Raw genomic sequence first — 21,537 nt, forward strand, 5'->3', positions numbered from 1 at the left:
TAAAGCATGTTTGCCTGTGGGTAAGTGTTTTGGAGTAATATGAGAAAAAAAAAAAAAAGAAGTGCAGTTTTTTTTTTCAATTCTTTCTCAACTATGATAGTTGAGTGATTTTGTTTTGAGAAAATTTTGTAGTTGTTTTCAGATATATTCTAAATTGTTATAAATTTTATCTGTAATACATGTTAATGCTCTTCCTTTCCATTTAATTACATGATTCTGTAAACGTTGAGAAAGTTCATTTGCATTTGATTCTCAGCATTTGTAATTGCCAGCTAAAAACACAATAGACTTCCCATGAGTCACTTCAAGGTTCATTATAAAAAAAAACTGTTGCAGAAACAAAACAAAAAAATGACACTGGGTAATATGGATTGTTCCTGACAGTGTCAGGTCACATGAATACTTCCTGCATTACCACAGTTAAATAGGCAAGTTCTAGATGTATACTAATAAACTACTTTCTAGTTAGTATCCATTCCGTAGTTTTTCCCCCTTATATGTTGGTTTTTGCTTTGTATTAGTAATATGATCCAATTAGATTACCCTTTTTTCACTCAATATTGCCCATATTCACCTGAAAACATTTTTCACAATTGTTTATCTTGTCATCATTTACTATAAAAGTGTAAAGGGAGCTGTAGATAATGTTTTCTGAAAATGGTGAGAATAGGGGGGTTGAGACAACAGCAGACCCACATTTGACTCGGCACTTGGCTTAGAGCCAAATAAAAGAAATACAGAAGAATTTGCTCAAGTGGAAATGGGAATTATTGGGAAACTTAAAAATGTATTTCATTCTGATGATGTAAGATTGTGAAAACCATGGCAAACAGACCTTTTTAGAGTGTGCATTGTTTTCTACACTTAAATTGTAGATTGAAACGTTGCAAACAGTGGTCATTGTTTCAAAATTTCCCGAGTTTTCCCTATCATTCAATAATGCATAACCTACAGCTATTTGTACCTTTCAAATTGCAGTAGAATAAAGGGGCTACGTTAAAAGGCTAATTTATATTTTGAATTAAATTAGATATTATGTAAAAAAAAGCTTTCTGTTTAAGGCAATAATCTAGTTATTAATGTTGAGGGGGAAAGGAAATTATGATGTCACAAAATGGACATATAAAAAAGGGACACAGAAAAGTAAATCAAGGCAAGTATTGAGAAACTCGAGGTTGATGACATCAGTCAAGTTTCAAGCTCAGGGACGCAAATGTGTTCTATTTTTCAGGAAATAATTTGTATGTAGTTGACCTGGCTGGACAAAGAATAGATTTGATAACATTAGATGGACAGCACCAGAGGAACCTCATCACTGTAGACATATGGCAGCCCACCAGTGTGGCAGTTGATCCCACATCTGGGTAAGAGACACACAAGAATGTTTCTGTAGATTTCTGCCTGTCGTTTTCTGCCTTTTTTGAAAGTATAAAAGACCATGGTTGAGATTTGTGAAAATTATACAAATTTTTTTAAAATAAAATTCTGAGTTTGGTAGTAAATAAATCAAATTATTTTCTTCTGAATTTTAGCACAACTCCTATGAGATAAGTTAAAAACCACAGCTAAACTGAAAAAAAAAGTATTTTAGATGTAAAATGTATTACCACTGATAACCTTATTATTGTAGAAAAATCTTTCATTTTAAATGGTGAATTGTATATCAAGATGTCTGACACATGAAGTTACATGTCTAAGTTTTATACCATAAGGGAAGTCAAACTCTCTTGAAGTGTTGATATATGTACTTTGCATATGATTTCGTTGACAATCTCTACTAATGAGAGTGACTTTAGGATAAACAAATATTTGCATCTTGAATCTGTTTTAAGATGATTAATATTGAAATAATATTGATATGTGTTCATGGAGATCAAAAGCTAATTACTTTATGCTTGATAAAAAACACTTTTCCCTGGCAACTAATATATATTTAGCTCTCTTTATCATCTCCTTTACAAACTTAGATGTCACTCAAGTTAAATATTTTAGTCAAAACAATTGATTAATTCCTGTTTAGTGGTAAATGGATAGAAGTTAAAGGAATATTTATTTTTCTGTAGCCAAAGTAGTAGGTAGTTTATGCTATTTTGAGTCTAGACATACAAAGCCCAGGCCATGAATAGTGATGTTGTCTCAGAACCTATGGTTCCTCTTCCACCAAGGCACTTGTCTTTGTAACATTTTTCTATTTTAATAGAAAAATTAAAAATTTCAGTAATTTTTTTTAATCTGTATAATGATACAATACTTATTAATTTTAGGTATATGTTCTTCACTGATCATGGGAAATGGACTAAGCGTCATTTTTCCAAGGTGGAGAGAGCTTTTATGGACGGCAGTCACCGGCATGTGCTGGCCACAGAAAAAGTGACCGCTCCCACCAGTGTCTGCTTGGATCATGTGAACAAGAGGGTCTACTGGTCAGACTACAAAATGGAAAGGATTGAGAGTGTGAGCTACACTGGGCAACATAGGTAAAAGGAGATATTAAATCTTTTAAGCACTAGTAATGTAAAAAATTATGTACATCCTGTTAAATTTGTAAATTGTGTTTGAAATGTGATTTTTGCCATATTTTCATTTGTATGTTCATAAATACCTTTAAAATTTTTGTCTTTTATAAGACTGTTTCTGAATAAAATGTGTATGAAATATCTTGAGTAAAAAAAAACCATTTCATTTGATGCTTGTTTTTCTAGACGAATTATTCTGTCAGGAGTGCGTCACCTTCCCAATCCCAGAAGTCTCACTGTATTTGAGGACCGGTTGTATGCAGTGGATTGGACCAAACTGGCAATCTTGAGCATTAGCAAGTCAGAAGATTCTGCCTCTTCTCTGTACAACTATGGCAGCAATCATGATGGAAAAATGAGGGGACTGAAGGTGAAACATTCTGCAAGACAACCACAAGGTAAGAGACCTCTCCCCCCCCACCCCCACCCCCCACCCCCCACCCCCCACCCGGATCCATGTCGCTATTTTTTTCAAAAGTGCTCACTTAAATTCTTTCATTATATTTATTTATTGGATTTGTCATATAAAATATTCTCATTAATGTTGGATTGCCTGATACAGATGAACCAGCATGATCATAACACTGCCAATCGGCATCTAATTTCTTTGCACTTAATAGTATTTTAAGTATTATCTAAAAAGTAGATAGACTAACAATTTATGGCCTATAATCAGATTGAACAGTGCACTTTATCAAGATATTGCAATCCAAATTTCTGTGTTCTTGAAGAAGAAAAGCAAAAAATTGCTTTTAGAGAGCTGGGGCAGTAAAAATTGCTTTTTCAGAGCTGGGACAATTGCGGTAAAGGAATAACATTATTTTTTCCCATTTGATTATTGATGAAATCAGAACAAAGAGATTGATTTCTTTATGCGTTTGTATGAGTTGCAGTGTCAAAGTGTTAACAGGACATAATCATCTTTGAAAACTTCATTGTTTTGTGATAGATATATACCGGGGGCTAGCTAGATACAGGTCACTGCTTTAACACACTGACCATGAGCTGAATAAGTAACTTTTTGAGACCATTCCCAGAGACTATCGTACTAACTTTGGATCGAACTATCTCCAAGGGGATTATCACTTAATTGCAATTAACTTAAACGGATTAGATGTCTCTCATGCCTACTGAAGTTGATAGGGGGTAATTAACTATCTTTTAGCAGCTTTAGTTGGTGTCCCAGACAGCTAAGCCACATAAGCTGGAAGCAATTTAGTGAGAAACCCCATGGAGATAGACAGACCCTGTTAGATTGATCTAGGGATGGGAACCCAGTCTTTAAAAGGGTTACTTTAATAAATGTCACAGGTTGGTTAGCAGTTGCGCCTGGTAGGTATTGTAACATTATCAGATAATTTGTTTACCCAAAAAAATTTTTTTAAAAATAGCTGCAGTGACACCCCTGGATAAACTGCTTTAAAAGTACATTCTCAATTCACAATATGCAATCACTATTGTCAGGAGGGATAAATGTACATCTTTCTCCCAGGGTAAAGGATGATCACTTACCATGCTGGTAAGTGCTGGTATACTTTTATGTCACCCTCCTTCATGCATTGCTTAGCATGTTTTGTAGCTGATGGTGCCATTTTCAGATACATGGCGTGATTGCATAAGTATGAATGAAAAAAAAAAAATTATCAAAATCTGTCTGAAGACTTCTTTTGTGCACATTTCAAGCGTTTGTATAATTTTGTTGTCAACGGTAAGATAATACAATACCCAGGGTTTGATTGATGTGGGTTTGTTTTTATTACATTTCAGTGTCCAACCCCTGTGCTGGAGCTGGCTGTGACCATATGTGTGTGGTGACCCATACTACGGACAGTGGACTCGGCTATAGGTGTATGTGTGATATTGGCTACCAGATAACGAATGACCAGAAAACCTGCACCAGTACGTATAGAATGCTCTAAAAAAGGCCCCATAGGTGCATATTTGATATTTAATATCTGTGACTTAATGATCTAAGTACATGTGGGTATGCTTTGTATCCAGGGTAGTCATCTATATAGGAACTACTATTTATAAATTTATTTTAAAAATTTTTCAACCAATTATGACCAGAATATCTAAATGTTTAGGAATAAAAATGAATTTGTCCTATATTTTCAGTTTAGCAAGTGAAAAGGTTAGTTCAAAATTCGAAAGGTTATTTTGAAATTATTTGCCATTTTAGTTATTTGCCGTCCTTTGATTTTTAAAATTATGTTAGTTTTTTTAAAAACATTCTACTTCATGTACTTCATTGATTCGGACCTTACAAGCAACACCTTTACCAATTTCAGAAATAGACAAATTTCTCATTGCTGTCTCAACAAACAGAATCCGAGGCATTCCTCTAGAAGATGCTGTATCCTACACTGTGGATGCCATGTATCCTGTTTATTCCTTAATCAGTAGTTTCATTGGCACAGACTATCATGCTGAAAGCAACTATATCTATTACTCTGATGTCACCTTGGATGCAATTAGCAGAGTTAAAACAGATGGAACAGGTGATCTTGCATATTTGATCTTTGTACTTCTTTCACAGTAACATTATTTCCTTGCTAATTGAGATGTTTTTATGTTTACTGACTTGTATAGATATCTTGAATGTAGCTATTTGTGTAAGGTTATATTAAGATGGTATCAGCCATTCTGTAAATATATTATGAATTTTAATAATATTTTATGAAAGTAAGCCTGGGTTAATTTTTGATTTTTATTTCCTTTGCATAGACTTTTAAGACTCTCCTGTGCATAGACTTGCCACCTAAAAACACTGACAAACATTTAAGACTTATCCAGTTATGTTAATGTTTTTTGTGGAACTATAGGTTGTTAATTTTTTTGTTCACTTAAAGGAAAAGAATCTGTAATTGTTAACAACCTGGTGACAGTTGAGGGGCTGGCAGTGGACTGGGTGGCCAAGAACCTGTATTACACTGACCATGGGTCAGGTACGGTCACAGTGGTCTCACTTAGCAACTTTGGATGGACACGGATAATTATATCTAACCTTGGAAACCCCAGGGCTATAGTCACAGACCCTGCTTCTGGGTAAGTGCTAGAATACGTTTGGAAAAAGACTTTTTGAAAATCAATTACTAAAAGATTCTTGAAAGTTGTAAATGAATCTTTAGACAAATGATGGAAAGGTTGACCAAAGTTTGAAATGACGAAATAGTTCTGAAGATGCATCATTGCATTTCTTGAAGGGCTATATTGATGTTTAAATATGTTCAAAATTTAAAAGGTTTAGATTAGCCGATTAACATTTGTTTTTATTTCACATGCAGGAAGACCAAAAGTTAATTTTGTTTGTTAACTCTGCATGATTTGGCAATGCTTTTTCCCAGGAAAGTACTTTTGTAAAAATTTGAACAATTTGATTTAATGTCTATGTTAAACAGTTAAAAATACCATTAAAAGGCTGTTTGTACCACCAGCTTCACTCATTCTTTGAGTGTGATAACACTAGATTAATTTTCATAAGTTTAAACTCTAATTGTGCATTAATTTCTTTCAAGATACATATTCTGGACCGAATGGCTGCGTAGTTCTGATGTTGGGCCACGGATCGGGCGTGCTTATGGCGATGGATCTAATGTAACATACATAAGAGAACATGAACTTGGTTGGCCAAATGGGATAGATGTTGATCGAACAGCAAGGAGAGTGTACTGGTGTGATGCTCTTTTTGATAGGTGTGTATTTTGACTTTTTTCTTACCTTATTTTGTTATATTTAAACTGTTTTTAAACCATCAAGAACCATGGAAAAAGCAGCACTTACATGCATAGGTTTTAGTTATTTTCAGTGCCTTGTATGTATGTTTGTTTTCAAACTAAATAATTGAGTAAAGGAATGTAAATGACCTTAGTGGTTCCTTTTTTTTTTCAGAATACAACATTGTAGATATGATGGGAGTGATCTGAGAACATTGTCTGGTCATACAATTTCACATCCTTTTGGTTTGGCTGTATATGGAGGTAAAGTAACTTATCATTTTCATCAGACGAAAATGTTCAAATTCATATGTTCTATTTGAAAATTTACAAGACGTTGAGAAAAAGCATTTTTTTTACTCTGTATACATTTTTATTTTTTCTTAGAATGCTATTTATAAAGGTTAGGGGACTAGTAGTTAAATGGGAAAACTGTATGATATTATGCTTATTTGGACTAAATTTCATTTTAGCAAGATATCAGAATGATATATGTATTTAACATATAGCTAGAAAAAGCTACACCCTCAACTGAGGCTTTCCAACTTCTTGAGAGTAGCAGGATATTGCCATAATTGAACTTGGTATATCAACTACCTAGTGTGAAAAACACCCAAGAGTATTAAGTACTTGAAGGTTACATGTAAACTGCCAAATTGGTTAAGGTTTTAGGTTAACAAGAAACAGATGGCCTTGTTTATCATATTTTCATTTTCTTTCTTCTTTGTTTCCTGATATCTTTTTAATGTACCGTTAAAAGTTCTGAAAGCAAAATATGGTAAATAAGAAAAGAAAAACAATGTTTACTAGCAAGGTATCTTGGACAGTTGTTGACTATCACCATAAGATAATGAAATAAAAAGAAGGCACAGAACTGTTTAAATCTGGTCTTGTGTTCAGAATGTGCCTGGCATTTTCAACATGCTCCCTTAAGTTTGTAAGCTATTGCCTGTCTGCTTGTTTAAAAGACAACATGCAGTAACTGAATTGTTTTAAGTCAGTGAGAGTAAAGGTCAAGGTATTTGTTTTCCACCCCTGCCCCAATTATTGAAATACTGAAACACAATAACTATAACAATCAATTTAACCTTGCATTTTACCAATTTAATTCAGTGTATGGATTATTCCAATTAGCCATTGTCATTGTATTGTTTATGATTATATTTTTCTCGAAAAAATTAAGACTGAAATTGATATTCCGGCAGACTAATGGTAATATTCTTTTTAATAACTTAGTCAGTTTAAACGAGCAGGAATTAGCTTCAGTAATACAAATGCATAGGATGATCTTGATGCTTGCACTTGGCATTTTGTTCCCATTTATAGAAAACAATGAAAGAAGGGGCTGCCAACAGTATATTGCATTTTTTGATGTTTTTCCAATTGTTTTGGCAAAGCCCATGTATGTATGTATAAACAGGATTACTTGAGGTGATATTTGATTTGTTAAGTACTGAAGAATGGAATCATATGGACTAAGATCCTTGATATACAAGCGATTCCAGTTCTCTTTACCTGGATGTAAGGATGTATGCATTAGGAATTTATTGAAAAAGATATAGAAATTGCTCTTAATAGACCTTTTGATTTTCAATCCAGATTACTTATATTTTACTGACTGGAGATTGGAGTCTATTATGAGAATTAACAAGACAGCTCCGAGTCTAAGATCAGAAATTCCAGTTCGCACTGGGATACCCAACTTGATGGAAGTGCGTGTGTTCGACCCAGCTTTGCAGACCAAACCAGGTGAGAAATCCTCTGTAGTTAGGAGGGAATTTTTTTTCTGTTTTCTGTATATGATTTTTTTTCTTTTGTTTCATTGATGTTTAAGATTGCAATTTTGTTGTTTTATGTGTTTTATGTAGATAACTAAGATGGTTTTTCAATTTTGGCAGGCTGATTTAAAAAGATGACTGGGAGTTATGAGTTAACTATATGCTGTTTAAAATATTTTCCATTAAATGCAAACTTAATACATATAGTTTCTGAATCAGTGAATTTAAGCATATTTCTAACCTGCAACATAGCCAGGCAGGTCTATAGGCTATAGAATTAGTCTTTTTCTTATTAATATTTTAAAATTTTGCAAATCAGAGTCCAATTTCTAATGTAGGTTTTATGATGCATGTCCTTACCATGACTGGATTATTAAGATAAAAAACATTTACAGAAACAAAAAAAAAGTTCATGCTTATTCTTCAATGAAAATCTTTGTTGCTTCTTGTATAGCCAGGCATCACTGCGTGCAGCCGGTCAATGGGGCATGTTCGCACTTCTGTCTCCCTGTTCCACCACAGGGACGCCATTGTGGTTGTCCATATGGAATGAAGCTGGATCGCGATGCCCGCACGTGCATAACAAATCCTGATGAACCAGTACTCACAGGTTGTCCGTCAGGAAATTTTCAGTGTAATAATGGCCGCTGTTTGAGAGGCAGCTATCAGTGTGATGGTGACAATGACTGCTTGGACAATTCAGATGAAGAGGGATGTCCACGTAAGTTACCTTAGACATTGACTGAAATATTTTTTAATTGTTTTGAAATATGTATTAAAATATGTTGATAGATATATATATTATTTAAACATGTTTTTCAAATTTTTTGACAAAATAGCCACCCTACATAAAATGTTTTTAAAAAGTTTACTACAGGACAAATTCTCTCTGTTGCATTTTTATTAACTAATTTGAGTACTTAATTGACATCTTTGCCTTTCTAGCAAAAACTTGTTCATCCAGTGAGTTTCAGTGTAATAACGGGAAATGTGTGATGTCACGCTGGCGCTGCGATGGTGATAATGATTGTGGTGACATGACAGATGAACTAGGCTGTAAGTAATAAGTAATAAGAACAGTGTTGTGATAGTTTTTATCCAATCTCTTAAAAATACAGGTAATAGATGTAAGAATCTAAATATTTGGATTTTGAAGAAATATTATTTACCACATTTGAATATTGAAATTCCTTTAGTGTAAAAAGCCTCAAGTTTAAGGTTGTGCATGGATGCTACTTAGGTGAGCATAGATAATTAATTTCACCCAGGTTGAATAAATTCAAATATTGAACTAAAAGTTATTGATTTGTATTTTGAATGACTTGAAAAAGTGAAATAGAAAATAAGGAAAAGTATTAAAAGTGTGATCAAAATCACCTGAATGGAGTATTTCCTTGGTGACTGCCTCCTAAAAACTATAAATGATGTCTTTTGGAAACCAAGTGCTGTATTTTTATTTTATCTTAAAGAAATCAAATTGTTTACGGTAAGTCAGATTGTTTTGTAAAATATACCAGCCAAAGCTTGTAAGACAAAAAAACTAAGGTAATTTTACTTTTAGCTCTCACTAATTTTTTAGGATTTTAAAGTAAGGATTCACATTATTAACATTTTTTTCTCACACCAAGGCCCTAATGTGACCTGTGACAGCTTTGAGTTCAGGTGTTCCAATAATCTGTGTATTCCCATGAACGACAGGTGTGACTCTGACAATGACTGTCTGGATGGTTCTGATGAGATTGGTTGTGGTAAGGCTATTATGGGTTCTTATGTACTGAATCTTTTGAAAGCAGCATATTATTATTATTTAAATGTTTTCCTGGTTGTGGTAAGGCTATTATGGGTTCTTATGTACTGAATCTTTTGAAAGCAGCATATTATTATTATTATTTAAATGTTTTCCTGGTCCAAACTTGTACTATCAGTGATTTAGCAACAGATATGACTAAAAAAGACACTACTGATAAACTAATTTCAAAGAGTACATGTGCTACTTTTGATCTTTTAGGCCATAAAATATGAAAAATTCAAAATGACTGACCACTAGCTAATTAAGTAATTTTTTCAGACTAAAGCACTTTTTTTTCATTTTTTAGGAGACAAAACGTGTGGCCCTGATGAATACCAGTGCAGCAATGGGCCCTGTATTCCACTCTCCTGGGTCTGCAATGGCTACATCAACTGTCAGGACAGGGGGGACGAAGCGGACTGCCCCATCAAAAACTGCTCTTCTTCAGAGTTCCAGTGCCGGAATAAGCATGAGTGCATCACTATCATATATCGCTGTGATGGTGCCCCAGATTGCGAGGACAGAACAGACGAAATGGACTGTCGTACGTTCTTTACAGTAGTCGAAAGGAATAGATTTAGACTGCATTCCCACAGATATTTAGATTGATCTATCCCCCTGGGGAGTCTCACAAGATTGCTGTCAGCCTGACCGGCTTAAATGTCTGTCCCGCCTATTGAAAGCTGTAAGGGGGTAATTAACTTTTATGCGAGCTCGGCTCTTGGAAGCTGACAGTAATTTAGCGTGAACCCCCAGGGAGTTAGGTCAATCCAGATGGATTGATCTAAATCTGTGGGAACCCAGTCAAAATAGTTATAATTGTTAGATTCAAAACAAAACACTTAGCACTATTGCCAATAATTTGTTTTCTTTTTATAAACATGGGTATAGATAAATAGTTTGAAATACATTATATTTATAATTCATTGAATTTTTTTTTCTTTTCTTTTTTTTTTTTGTATGCTTGTCTTGAGATTGTTGGTATAATATATGGCCTTGAAGTTTATTTCACAGGTTTCAAACTTGCCTCTGTTGGCCATGCATTTTAACACACCATGAGGGATATATTATTTCAATAATATTAAAATAATTAAAGTAATGTAGAATTTAACATTTGAAAATACAGTTTTGTGGGGAATCTGTTATTTGTCTATTTCTTAAAAGATAAGAAATTGATGTCTTGTCTTGTAGCAACACGGCCACCAGGGGGCTGCCACTCAAATGAATTTCAATGCCGCAATGGTGGGGGCTGTATCCCTGGCAACTGGAAATGTGACAGAGAAGAAGATTGTTTGGATGGTTCAGATGAAAGTGATTGTGGTATGTACCTTTACCTGATAAAGTTTTGTGTCCTTAGTGCTTTTTGAAATTATTCTCTATTCGTCTCTTAAACATGTCCAACTGGGAAATGAAGATGATGGCAAGTAGAACAAATGGGGATGTAATGATTAATGAAATAAAAAAATATTTAGGAACGTTTTTCAAATTTACAAAAATAATAAAAATCAGCTAGTCCCAAAAGACAAAATTGTTGCAAATTGGCTTCATTGATACTAAACTAATGCAACTTTTGTATATCTTGACTCTGCAAATTGTAAAATATTTTTGTATTTCTTTTTTTTTATAAATGACCAATGTTTTGTCTGTTTCTAGACTCAAGTATAGCCACCTGCCCTGCAGATAAATTCCGTTGTGACAATGGACGTTGTATTTACAGGAGCTGGATTTGTGACAGCGACAACGACTGTGGAGATGGATCAGACGAGGACATCAGGCATAACTGCCGTAAGTGTAATAAATCATTATTGGGTAAATATTGGTGATTTGCCACCTTTTTATTACATCCTATACTTTGTACTGAAATATTTTTGAGAATAAAAATGTTAAAAAAAGTGAATACTGAAATTGATCTTACAATTGATAGACACAAATTTGCTAACTTCTTAGTTAATTACATTCTGAATGAATCTTAATATTCTGTAAATTGGAAATAATTTTTGACTTGTAAATTAGACTACAATTGCATTTGTCTTTTAAATGATTGTTTTTGATCTGAATTACCCAAAATGATGAGAAATCCAAAGTATCCCTATATTCATTCAACTTTGACTACTTTGCAGCTCCCAAACCGTTCCAGTGTCCACCTGGCCAGTGGTTGTGTCCAGACGGCCTGAGGGTCTGTGTTAACATCTCTCAGGTCTGTGATGGTCAGCCTGATTGTCCAAGAGGTCATGATGAGAGCCCTGTGTGCAGTAAGTGGATAACATCTCCAGTGGTCATTTTCAGGGGTGGACGGAGGCCATCTTCTGGGTCTTCCGGAATACAGTCCATCTTTTTAAAGTTTACATTGAGGGTCATCAATTTCTTTTTTGTCAGAAGATGGTCAAAAATGGGGGATTTGGAAGACTGTTGGAAAATATCTCCTGATTTTGCTGAATTGAATGTTAGTGTGTTTGTGTATATGTCTTAGTGACCAAAACATGGATGAGTTTTAGCAAAAACCAAAAGTTTGAAACATAAAGTATTAATTGCAGTAAAGCTACAAATCAGGTAAACATAAAAGCATTGCTTGAAATTTAATTTGTTTCTTAGCTTTAACCTGATGAATTTGGTGCTTTCAAAAATAATACGCACTTAATGTTAGTGCAATAAAAATTTATCACTTTCCGGAGTTCCACTTAAAGCCATTTGAATATGGGGTTTACAATAGATATGAGGCAAAAAATTCAAGCGCTCCAGGCTGAAGAAACTTGCAGAATGGCACCTGTAGGCATAATCCCCTTCAAATTGACTCATCATGGATAGTGGCATATACCTCTATTGATAACAAACTTCTATTTTTTCCAGACACAAACACATGCTATGATTCTAATGGTGGTTGCAGTAACATGTGTAGGCAGACGCCATTTGGTGCGGAGTGTTTCTGTCCCTCAGGACAGGTACTCAATGGAACTAAAACCTGCATGGGTAGATAACTTTTAACATTATTTTCATGGTAGTCATCCCCTTTCATACAGATTATAGGATTTGCAGGTCTGAGCTTAAATGTTGGTTTATCTGCTTAAAATTGTTAATTGTTGATTAATGTGTGATCTGGAAAAGGAATTAGAACCTTTTAAATATTAATAACTTGTACTCTCATCAATAACTATTGGGATGTGTAGTATGTTCAATTGTTGTTTATAATTTTACAGTTTCACTGAACAGGTTAAAATGCCAGTTGATGACTAGGAGTATTAAGAATTGATCAAAGATTTGAATGGAAAAAGTGATAAAAGCATGACTGTTTCCCATTTTTCACCACAGATGAGGATGAGTGTGAAATACCAGGCAAATGTAGCCAGACTTGTTTTAACACTAAAGGCTCATACCGTTGTGATTGTGAAGAGGGGTATATATTGTCACCTGATTTCCATACCTGTAGGGCAGGTAGGTGGTTTATGGTTTCCAGATTTAATGCTGGTTTGGAGATATGGATTAAGCAACTTTGAAGTGTTCTATTTTATTTTTTTCTATCACTGTAGAAATGAAATTGGACCACCCTTCAAGTAGGGATGTTTAGAGGATAGACTGGTAATGTGTTAACTACCAAATTTAAAAGCTGTGTTAATTTATGCATATATATATATATATATATATATATATATATATATATATATATATATATATATATGTGTGTGTGTGTGTGTGTGTGTGTTAGAGAAACAAAAATAGAAGATGGGGAATGGTATTCATGGTTATATGCAGAGTTGTGATTGTAATGTGCATTGTAGATAACCTTTAAAATTGCACTTAAATGCACTATTTATTATCATTATTAGGATTCCCCATAGGGGAATACTATTGTTTTTGGTGGTATTATAGTTTTTATTATTATTATTCTTTCCGCGCGTTTTTTTTCGCAAAAAATCTGAAATAATTATCATAGGTAGCCCGAGGCAAGAATATGCCACAGACCCAGTTTCAGTGACCTTGACCTACTTTTCAAGGTCACAGGGTCTTTTAAAGGCAAATTTTATGAAATTTGAAATTGCCATTAGGCCTAAAGTATAAGCCATATGGCTAAGGGCCTTATGGTCAATGATACTGAGACAAATCCACAGATAATGACCTACTTTTATGCAAGTAGGTCAAGGTCAAAGTCGCTAATGGCCAAACGGGCTCAAAAAAGGTTTGTTTCCGAGATCTCAAAAACCGGAAGGCCCAGAGCCCTAATCATAGTGGCAAATAATGCCCTATATATTTATCTAAGGTTAGCCGTACTTTGGTACCGACTGCCTAATTACTTTTTTTAATATAGATTTTTAAATATTTATGACATTGCAGAAATCTTGAGTTTGGCAGTTTCTCCATGAAACACTGGTTTTTGGTCATAGCATGCATACTAAACTACCCCAAACATATACCCAAAAACCCCAAATCAAAAGTCAAATTTGACCTTGACCCTCATTTTCAAGGTCATTTGGCTATTTCATGGAGAAATATTGTAATGGGCTAGAGTAATGTTTTCTTGCCCCCCCCCCCCCCCCCAATTTGCACATGCTCTTTCAGAATATTGGGTCAAATTTAACCCATGACCTTCACATGACCTTGTAAGAGCATTTCCACACCTATTTTGCAGGGGAATCCTCCGCCACTGGCTTCAGCCAGTTGCAGTCTGGTTTTTATTATTATTATTTTTTTTTTTTACAGACAGCAATGACACTGCCTTTATCTTTACTTCCAATCGGCAGAACATTTATCGCTCAGATTTAAAGCAGTGGAATTATGAAGTTCTCCCAATTACTGGCACCAATATCATCGCAGTGGAGGTGGATGTTGCAGGGGGGCAATTGTTTTATGCTGATTCCAGGGCTAATAAAATATACCACTGTAATGTAAATGGGACAGATTGTAAAGTGGTAAGAAATTCTTTAATTTCAGAAAAAATTTATGATAAAGAGAATTTTATATCGGACTTCTTATTAGTATATTATAACTTTTTTGCATCTGTGTAATATTGATACAATATTGGCTTGACAAGAATAAAAAGTGAAAAATGACAATGCAAGTAAAGACAGAGAAGATAAATAAAGTACCTACATGTTCTCTTATAGTTGTTTGAAAGTGGTGTGGATGTGACCGAGGGTTTGGCGGTGGACTGGGTTGGCAGAAACATCTACTGGACCGATTATGTGCTGGAGACAATAGAAGTAGCCACATTGGATGGACGCTACAGGACGGTGTTGTTTGGGGACAACGTAACCAATCCAAGGGCAATTGCACTTGATCCAAGAGAAGGGTAAGATATCAGAGAATGAACCTGTTTGCATACAGGGCATTTTACCAAAATTAATTATTTTACTTTCACTGACTTAACTTTAGAACTATTGAATAATAATTTGATTATTATGTTAGATTTTTTCTGAAAACTATTTTAAATAATTGTTTCATTCTAAGATGCAATAGCTGTTTTACTTCTTAACACTAATTTTAATAAATTAAAACTTATAAATTCAGACAAAGATTGATGTTCTGGACAGACTGGGGCCAGAATCCACGTATTGAGAGGGCAGGCATGGACGGGAGTGGACGCGTGTCTATCGTAACAACTAAACTCTTCTGGCCTAATGGTCTGGCTATTGACCTTCCTACCAAGCGTCTATATTTCTGTGATGCCCATATGGATTATATTGAATTTGTGAATTATGATGGAACAGGGAGACACCAAGTGATAGCCAATAGCCACGTGAGTTATGTTGAAGATTGTGTGACTAATTTGCATTTTTGGTTAATTTCTTGAAAAAATGTAAGGAATTTGTATGTTTGTGCCTCTTTGAATAAATGCTTGGATGCCAGCTAGTGATAGCTTCTGGTTATGTACAGCTTTGTGGAATATATCAAATAATTCAATAAAATAATTTATTTTAGTAATTTTTAAGGGAAAGTGCATGCATGTAAAAATATAAAGTAGAATGGATTGATTTTTTGTTTTTAAATTTCAGTTTCTCCGTCACCCTCATGCTATGACCATCTTTGAGGATAATGTCTACTGGACAGATCGTCTGAACAACCAACTCAACAGGTGCTCTAAGTTCACGTGTGACACGAAGACCATAGTAATAAAAAACATGAACCAGCCTCTTGGTGTTGCTGCTTTCCATTCACTAAGGCAACCTACTTGTAAGCACCAATATTTTTATTTTTATTCTAGTTACTTTTCTTTGTGTAAATGAGAGGAAATGGGTGTATGAAGGATTATCCTATACCCAATTTCCTCTAAGCACATTTTGTTTTTCTGTGTAAATAACAATTAGTAATATTTAGTATTTTACTGACCCTATCATAGAAAATTGTGACAAAAAAAAATCTTTGAAGTTTAAAAGGAGAACTGCCACATTGCTTGCTTTTGGTTGCATATCTTCTCAGTTTAGAAAAAAAGATACATATGATTTTTACCCTTTATATTTTTTGAACGCGTCCACATTCATAAAATGTGCCTTCAGTTCAGAGATTATGAATAATTCTTCGTTATTCCTAGCCTCCAATCCCTGTGCTCAGAATGGGTGCAGCCATCTTTGTTTGCTGTCCCCAGATCCTAACCAGTCATACAAGTGTGCCTGTCCTGTGGGAATGAAGTTAGATAGCTCAGCACATAACTGTCAGCAGGGTCAGTATTCACTGGTAATTCTAAAACTATCAATATTCATTTCTTTCATTTGTTTTCCTATTTCAGTGCTGTTTGCATTTGTGTGCGTGGGTGTAAGAGAAAGTGAGAGAGAGAACGTAATTTTGATGTAATGTGACATTCCAATGTGAAAAGTAGAATGGAAAACAACAATGTTGGTTATTTTTGCAGCTCGTGATGAATTCCTGATGTATATACAAGCTGGCCAGATAGGTGGCAGCACATTTACTAATCCAGGAGAAGCCACTGACATGTTTGTGCCAGTGGTGGGACTTACTGGAGGCTGGGATATGGACTATGACAGCAAGGAAGGATTTGTCTATTGGATCGAGTACTCGGAACAGTCTGGAGAAGTATGTAGAACAGACAGATGGCTTTGTCCATTTGTGGAAATCATCATTTAACTGTTTGATTGCTTAAGAAAATTAAGTTATTTGTAGGTTGGTGTTAGACATTGATGCAACATATTTTTTCAAACATAGTTCTAGCATTCCTTTACAAGATGGTTGTAATTCTTAAAATACTTTGAATTATATATTTATATAAGTTTGTTATCAAGATAAAAGAATACTTGTGTATCTATGGTTTTTTGTTGCCCTAGGGATCTGTAAAGCGTAGGAAACTTACTGGAGAAAACAGGACAGACTTCGCTCCCAGTGCCTTTGTCTCCTCACCTTACAGTCTTGCCATTGACTGGTTGTCTCAGAATATGTACTGGGGAAGTAAAGAAGACTCGACCATCAATGTTATTCAACTGAACAGTGATCAACACTATAGGAAAATTATACTGAGGAACTCTGGGAATGTGACTGGAGTAGGACACCCTGTCTCAATTTGTGTGGACCCCGTAGAAGGGCAAGTCTCATTTCTGAGAACCATTGGATTGTTTTTAAACAGTGTGTGTTCCAATCATTATCCAATGAATTTAGATATAAGATATTGCTGTAAATCTTCTTATCGGAAAGCTTAAATTTTGAAACATTCAACCCATTCTGTGTTACGTCTTAATTGCTTTGAAATATTTTCATCAATTCTAATATTTTTTTTCCAGAAAAGTGTACTGGCTGGATGAAGGTTTTGCGTCTGTCCCAAGGAAGGTGGCCAGCATGTATATGGATGGTAGCAACCCCACTGTGCTGGTCTCAGATAACCTGTTTGAACTTGGATACATCACACTGGATGCTGCCAACCAGGCACTCTATTGGAGCCAAGGAAGTCACGAAACGGTAGGCAAAGTTTTCTGTGTTGGATTCTCTTGGAAGTTTTGGAATCGACTTGTTAATTAAGATATCCTTATGGTTCACCTTTTTTCCCTTCTATCAATGTATGACGATTCATCACTTCATGATTAATCATGTAGTATTCAGTTATATCATTTTGTGTAATGTATACTTGCAGCATATTTTTAAGTATTGTTTTTGTTGTATTGTTTTTGTTTGAAATTTATAATATTTTAATGCATCGGCCAATATTTGTCTGAATTAATGCATAATCTCATTTATTTTTCCAGATTGAGAAGTATGATCTTGGGACTGGTACGCGCAGCTCTTTCCTCTCAGGACTCAGTCACCCCACAGGCTTGACGATACGCAATGACAAACTCTATTATGCAGATCAGAACTACGAGGCCATTTACGAGGTTGCTATGGCAGCAGGACATGCCAAAACCCGACTCAAGAATAACCTAGAAAAGCTGAAATCACTGATGGTATACAAAGAGAGACATAATCAAGGTGTGCATACAATTATAGTCCCAATATTATTTGTCAAGTGATTGGATGTGATACATATAAAGGATGAAAAGGCAGTGTAGGGTATACAAACTTGACAAAGAAATACTATGTAAATGAGGTTTATTGCAGAATGCCACCATTTGCACCCCCTTGAAGCATGCAGTAATAAGAGCAGAGAATTATTTTAAAATTGGTTACCATTTGTGGCAGTGTGTCAAAAAATTTTAAAAAATGACATAAGAAAAGAAAAAATGCAGGATTTTGTATACTTTTCAGAAGAGGGTTTGATTTGTGTCTCAAACTGTTTTCAGGTCAGAGTAATGGCTGCAGCAGTAACAATGGGGGTTGTCAGCATCTTTGTCTCCCTAATGGCAAATCCAGCAGAACATGTGCCTGTACAGTAGGGTATACTCTGCAAGGTGACACACAGTGCACAGGTAATCTGAAGTCCACTGTCTGCTAGTTATAGAAAAATCTCATGGAATTCTGGAAATTGTGCCACGAAAAGACTTTGTTTTCTTTCTTTTGAATACAGACTGTTCTAATTTGATTGTTTTTAAGGCCAGTGAATAAATTTCCTATGTTTACGTATTGAAATTTCCATACATGTATAAATGATGCTTTCTGTATTGCATAACTATATTCAGGTGTTTTATTGTTGCTTTCTAGTCAATCAAATCTGTTTTCTATCTTCTCTAATTGCAGCTGTAAACTCCTTTGCCATTGTGTCTCAGTTGACCAGTATAAGAGGCTACAGTTTGGCAAGTGACCTGCAGGAGGAGGCTATGGTACCTATAGGAGAGAAAGGTAGGGACACTTGCAGCAAAAATCCTTTAGAAAATTTAGAAAAAAGTGCACAATTTTGTTTGCACGTAACTGCTAAATAACCCAGGGTGAAGTAATCAGCTCTGTGACTGGGTGGGTGGAGTGTTGTTGGGGCAGCATTGGTAGGGACTATAATTGAGACAAAGTGCAGGGTTCTCATTATGACCCAGATGCTTAGCTGCAATCATTTTTACTCCACCCAAAACTCGGGCAGAGATTCGGATCCTGTGACAGTGACAATGATGTCAAGAGGCAAGAGTGTAGAGATTGTGTGTATTTCTATTCCAGGTCGTAATGCTCTCCAAATTGCAGTCCATATCTCAAGTGGCTCCATCTACTGGTGTGACAGTGTCAGATCTGGCTCCAACAAGACCAGCGGGATCAGGAAGGTGAAACAAGATGGTTCTGGATATGAAGATATCATATCATCAGGAATAGGTGTCAATGGAGTCCGAGGAATGGCATTAGACTGGGTAGCTGGTAAGGGTCAATCAGTGCAAACATTCTATTTGGTTGATCCACTTTTACTTTGAAATGCAGTTAATGATTTTTGTCTGTTAATCTCTTGAGCAAAGAATGGGCCTAATAGTTAAAAGAATAAGTTAATCTTAAGATGTTTTCATAAAAAAAGCAAAATGCTTGAAAATGAAAAATGGTGTCAATATGTTTCCTAATTTCCCCCCAAATCACTATTAATTTTGAGTATCAGATGACCATATTGGAAAAGGAAATCTTTGAACAAGACTGGATCTGAAATTTTTCCAGGAAACATATATTTCACCAATGCTATGGCCATAGAGACTTACATTGAGGTGTGTCGACTGGATGGCTCCAACAGGTTGACACTGCTTAGGACACAGTTTGATAAACCAAGATCAATGGCAGTGAACCCTATAAAAAGGTATTAGTTTCTATTATCCAACACTATCTTATATTATCCTATCCTATCTAATCCTATCTGATCCTGTTCTGTCCCATGGTCTAGTGGACTGTGGGGGCGCCACTTGAGGATTTTGCAACCAACTCTCTCCACTCCTATCTGTTGTCTGCTTTTCTGAGGATGCTGCTAAACATCAGCCCGATCCAGTCTGTGATATTATTCTCCCATCTCTTCATCTTTCTGCTTTCATATCATAGGAAATGTTCAATTCTGTGAGGTTTAGTCCTTTTTAGAGACTAAGTTGCATATAATATTGAGGCATTTTGTATTAATTTTCATAACATTAAAATTTTACATATTTAGTTTTTTCTTTGTTATTTTAATAATTAAAATGACTTTTTTACACTTTTATAACACTTTGTTAAAACTATGATCCATATAAAAACAATGCAGGTATTTGTACTGGACCGATTATGGACAGAGCCCAAAGATAGAGCGGTCACATCTGGATGGCAGTAACAGGACAGTTATAGTGTCCACTGGGGTCAGCATCCCTAGAGGCATTACAGTGGACATCACCACACACCATGTTTACTGGGTGGACAGTGTAGTGGATGCAATACAGGTAGTGTAGGTTGTGATATGGGGGTGTCATAGTGATGCAGTAGTGATTGTATTACTTATATTAATTATTATAAGCAAATTGATATTTATTCCTTTTTTATGATAAATATAAAAACTATAGAGAATTTTCATTTTATCTCTACCCTTACTGACACCTAAAGAAACATGTTTTGAATTTTTCTCTTGTTTGATGAAGGGATTCTGATATTAAAGCTTTTTTTTGTCTTGTAAACCATATCTTATATAACTTAGTTAATGATATATTAAATTGTTAATTTTAATTAATCCAGTTGTAGTTTTTAAGAATTAGAAAATAAAAATTAAGCGGTGACGATTCGCAAAGTTTTCTGAGGAAATATATAATATACACACAAAAGATCAGAGCTAGTACCATCTGTGGGTGAGGTTCCATTTAGTGATTTAATGTTTTTCATTTCTATTCGTCAATCATGTAATGATATTTTTGCCCTGTTTAGCGTGTGACCTTCAGTGGTGGATCCAGACAGTACATCCGCTCTAATCTCCCCAGTCCATTCTCCCTGGCAGTGTTCCAGGACAATGTTTACTGGGTAGACAGGAACCTGAAGAGGGTAATTAAGTCTACTGAAAGGCCCGTTTTTAACACCCAGATATCTCAAACTGAAAATAGTCTCTCTGAAGCATTAGATTTAATGTAATATTATACAACCCCTTACTCATAGGCTCATTTAAACACAATTTTCCATATGGTTTATTGTAAAGAGTAAATGAGTAGAGCAGTATTAAGATAGGGAAAATTTTATGCTTGCTTGAATCAAATTATATTCAGCATTAAGATGTTGTTCTTTTGATAGATCTTCAAAGCCAGCAAAAATGTTGGGAACACTACTGCTCCAGTGGTTGTGCAGTCCAACATGGAATACTTGAGGGATATAGTCATATATGATGCCTCTGTACAGCCACAGGGTGAGTTGGGAATGAGAACAATAAGATCTGAATGTTTTTAATCATAAAGTGAAAAATAATGTTA

General features: G+C 35.0%; 1 protein-coding gene across 1 annotated transcript in view; it reads left to right on the plus strand.

Annotated features, from left to right (window-relative positions):
* The window catches only part of LOC106154067 (low-density lipoprotein receptor-related protein 2), a 57,281-nt gene that overhangs the window by 14,471 nt on the left and 21,273 nt on the right, over positions 1–21,537 (plus strand). The window contains exons 9-42 of the mRNA XM_087003714.1: positions 1,232–1,364; positions 2,265–2,477; positions 2,703–2,914; positions 4,284–4,415; positions 4,808–5,017; positions 5,369–5,564; positions 6,035–6,211; positions 6,408–6,496; positions 7,832–7,981; positions 8,465–8,731; positions 8,956–9,066; positions 9,639–9,758; positions 10,107–10,343; positions 10,991–11,119; positions 11,453–11,584; positions 11,920–12,051; positions 12,647–12,766; positions 13,106–13,228; positions 14,492–14,700; positions 14,896–15,080; positions 15,299–15,527; positions 15,784–15,961; positions 16,320–16,448; positions 16,638–16,819; positions 17,068–17,321; positions 17,518–17,692; positions 17,977–18,199; positions 18,511–18,636; positions 18,905–19,006; positions 19,313–19,504; positions 19,790–19,925; positions 20,358–20,529; positions 21,005–21,118; positions 21,362–21,473. Coding sequence (XP_086859840.1) covers positions 1,232–1,364; positions 2,265–2,477; positions 2,703–2,914; positions 4,284–4,415; positions 4,808–5,017; positions 5,369–5,564; positions 6,035–6,211; positions 6,408–6,496; positions 7,832–7,981; positions 8,465–8,731; positions 8,956–9,066; positions 9,639–9,758; positions 10,107–10,343; positions 10,991–11,119; positions 11,453–11,584; positions 11,920–12,051; positions 12,647–12,766; positions 13,106–13,228; positions 14,492–14,700; positions 14,896–15,080; positions 15,299–15,527; positions 15,784–15,961; positions 16,320–16,448; positions 16,638–16,819; positions 17,068–17,321; positions 17,518–17,692; positions 17,977–18,199; positions 18,511–18,636; positions 18,905–19,006; positions 19,313–19,504; positions 19,790–19,925; positions 20,358–20,529; positions 21,005–21,118; positions 21,362–21,473 — 5,601 coding nt within the window. The remainder of the gene's footprint in view (positions 1–1,231; positions 1,365–2,264; positions 2,478–2,702; positions 2,915–4,283; positions 4,416–4,807; positions 5,018–5,368; positions 5,565–6,034; positions 6,212–6,407; positions 6,497–7,831; positions 7,982–8,464; positions 8,732–8,955; positions 9,067–9,638; positions 9,759–10,106; positions 10,344–10,990; positions 11,120–11,452; positions 11,585–11,919; positions 12,052–12,646; positions 12,767–13,105; positions 13,229–14,491; positions 14,701–14,895; positions 15,081–15,298; positions 15,528–15,783; positions 15,962–16,319; positions 16,449–16,637; positions 16,820–17,067; positions 17,322–17,517; positions 17,693–17,976; positions 18,200–18,510; positions 18,637–18,904; positions 19,007–19,312; positions 19,505–19,789; positions 19,926–20,357; positions 20,530–21,004; positions 21,119–21,361; positions 21,474–21,537) is intronic.

This window comes from Lingula anatina, chromosome 2, assembly GCF_051362555.1.
Source record: "Lingula anatina isolate TDL-2025a chromosome 2, LinAna3.0, whole genome shotgun sequence".
Lineage (NCBI taxonomy): Eukaryota > Metazoa > Brachiopoda > Lingulata > Lingulida > Lingulidae > Lingula > Lingula anatina.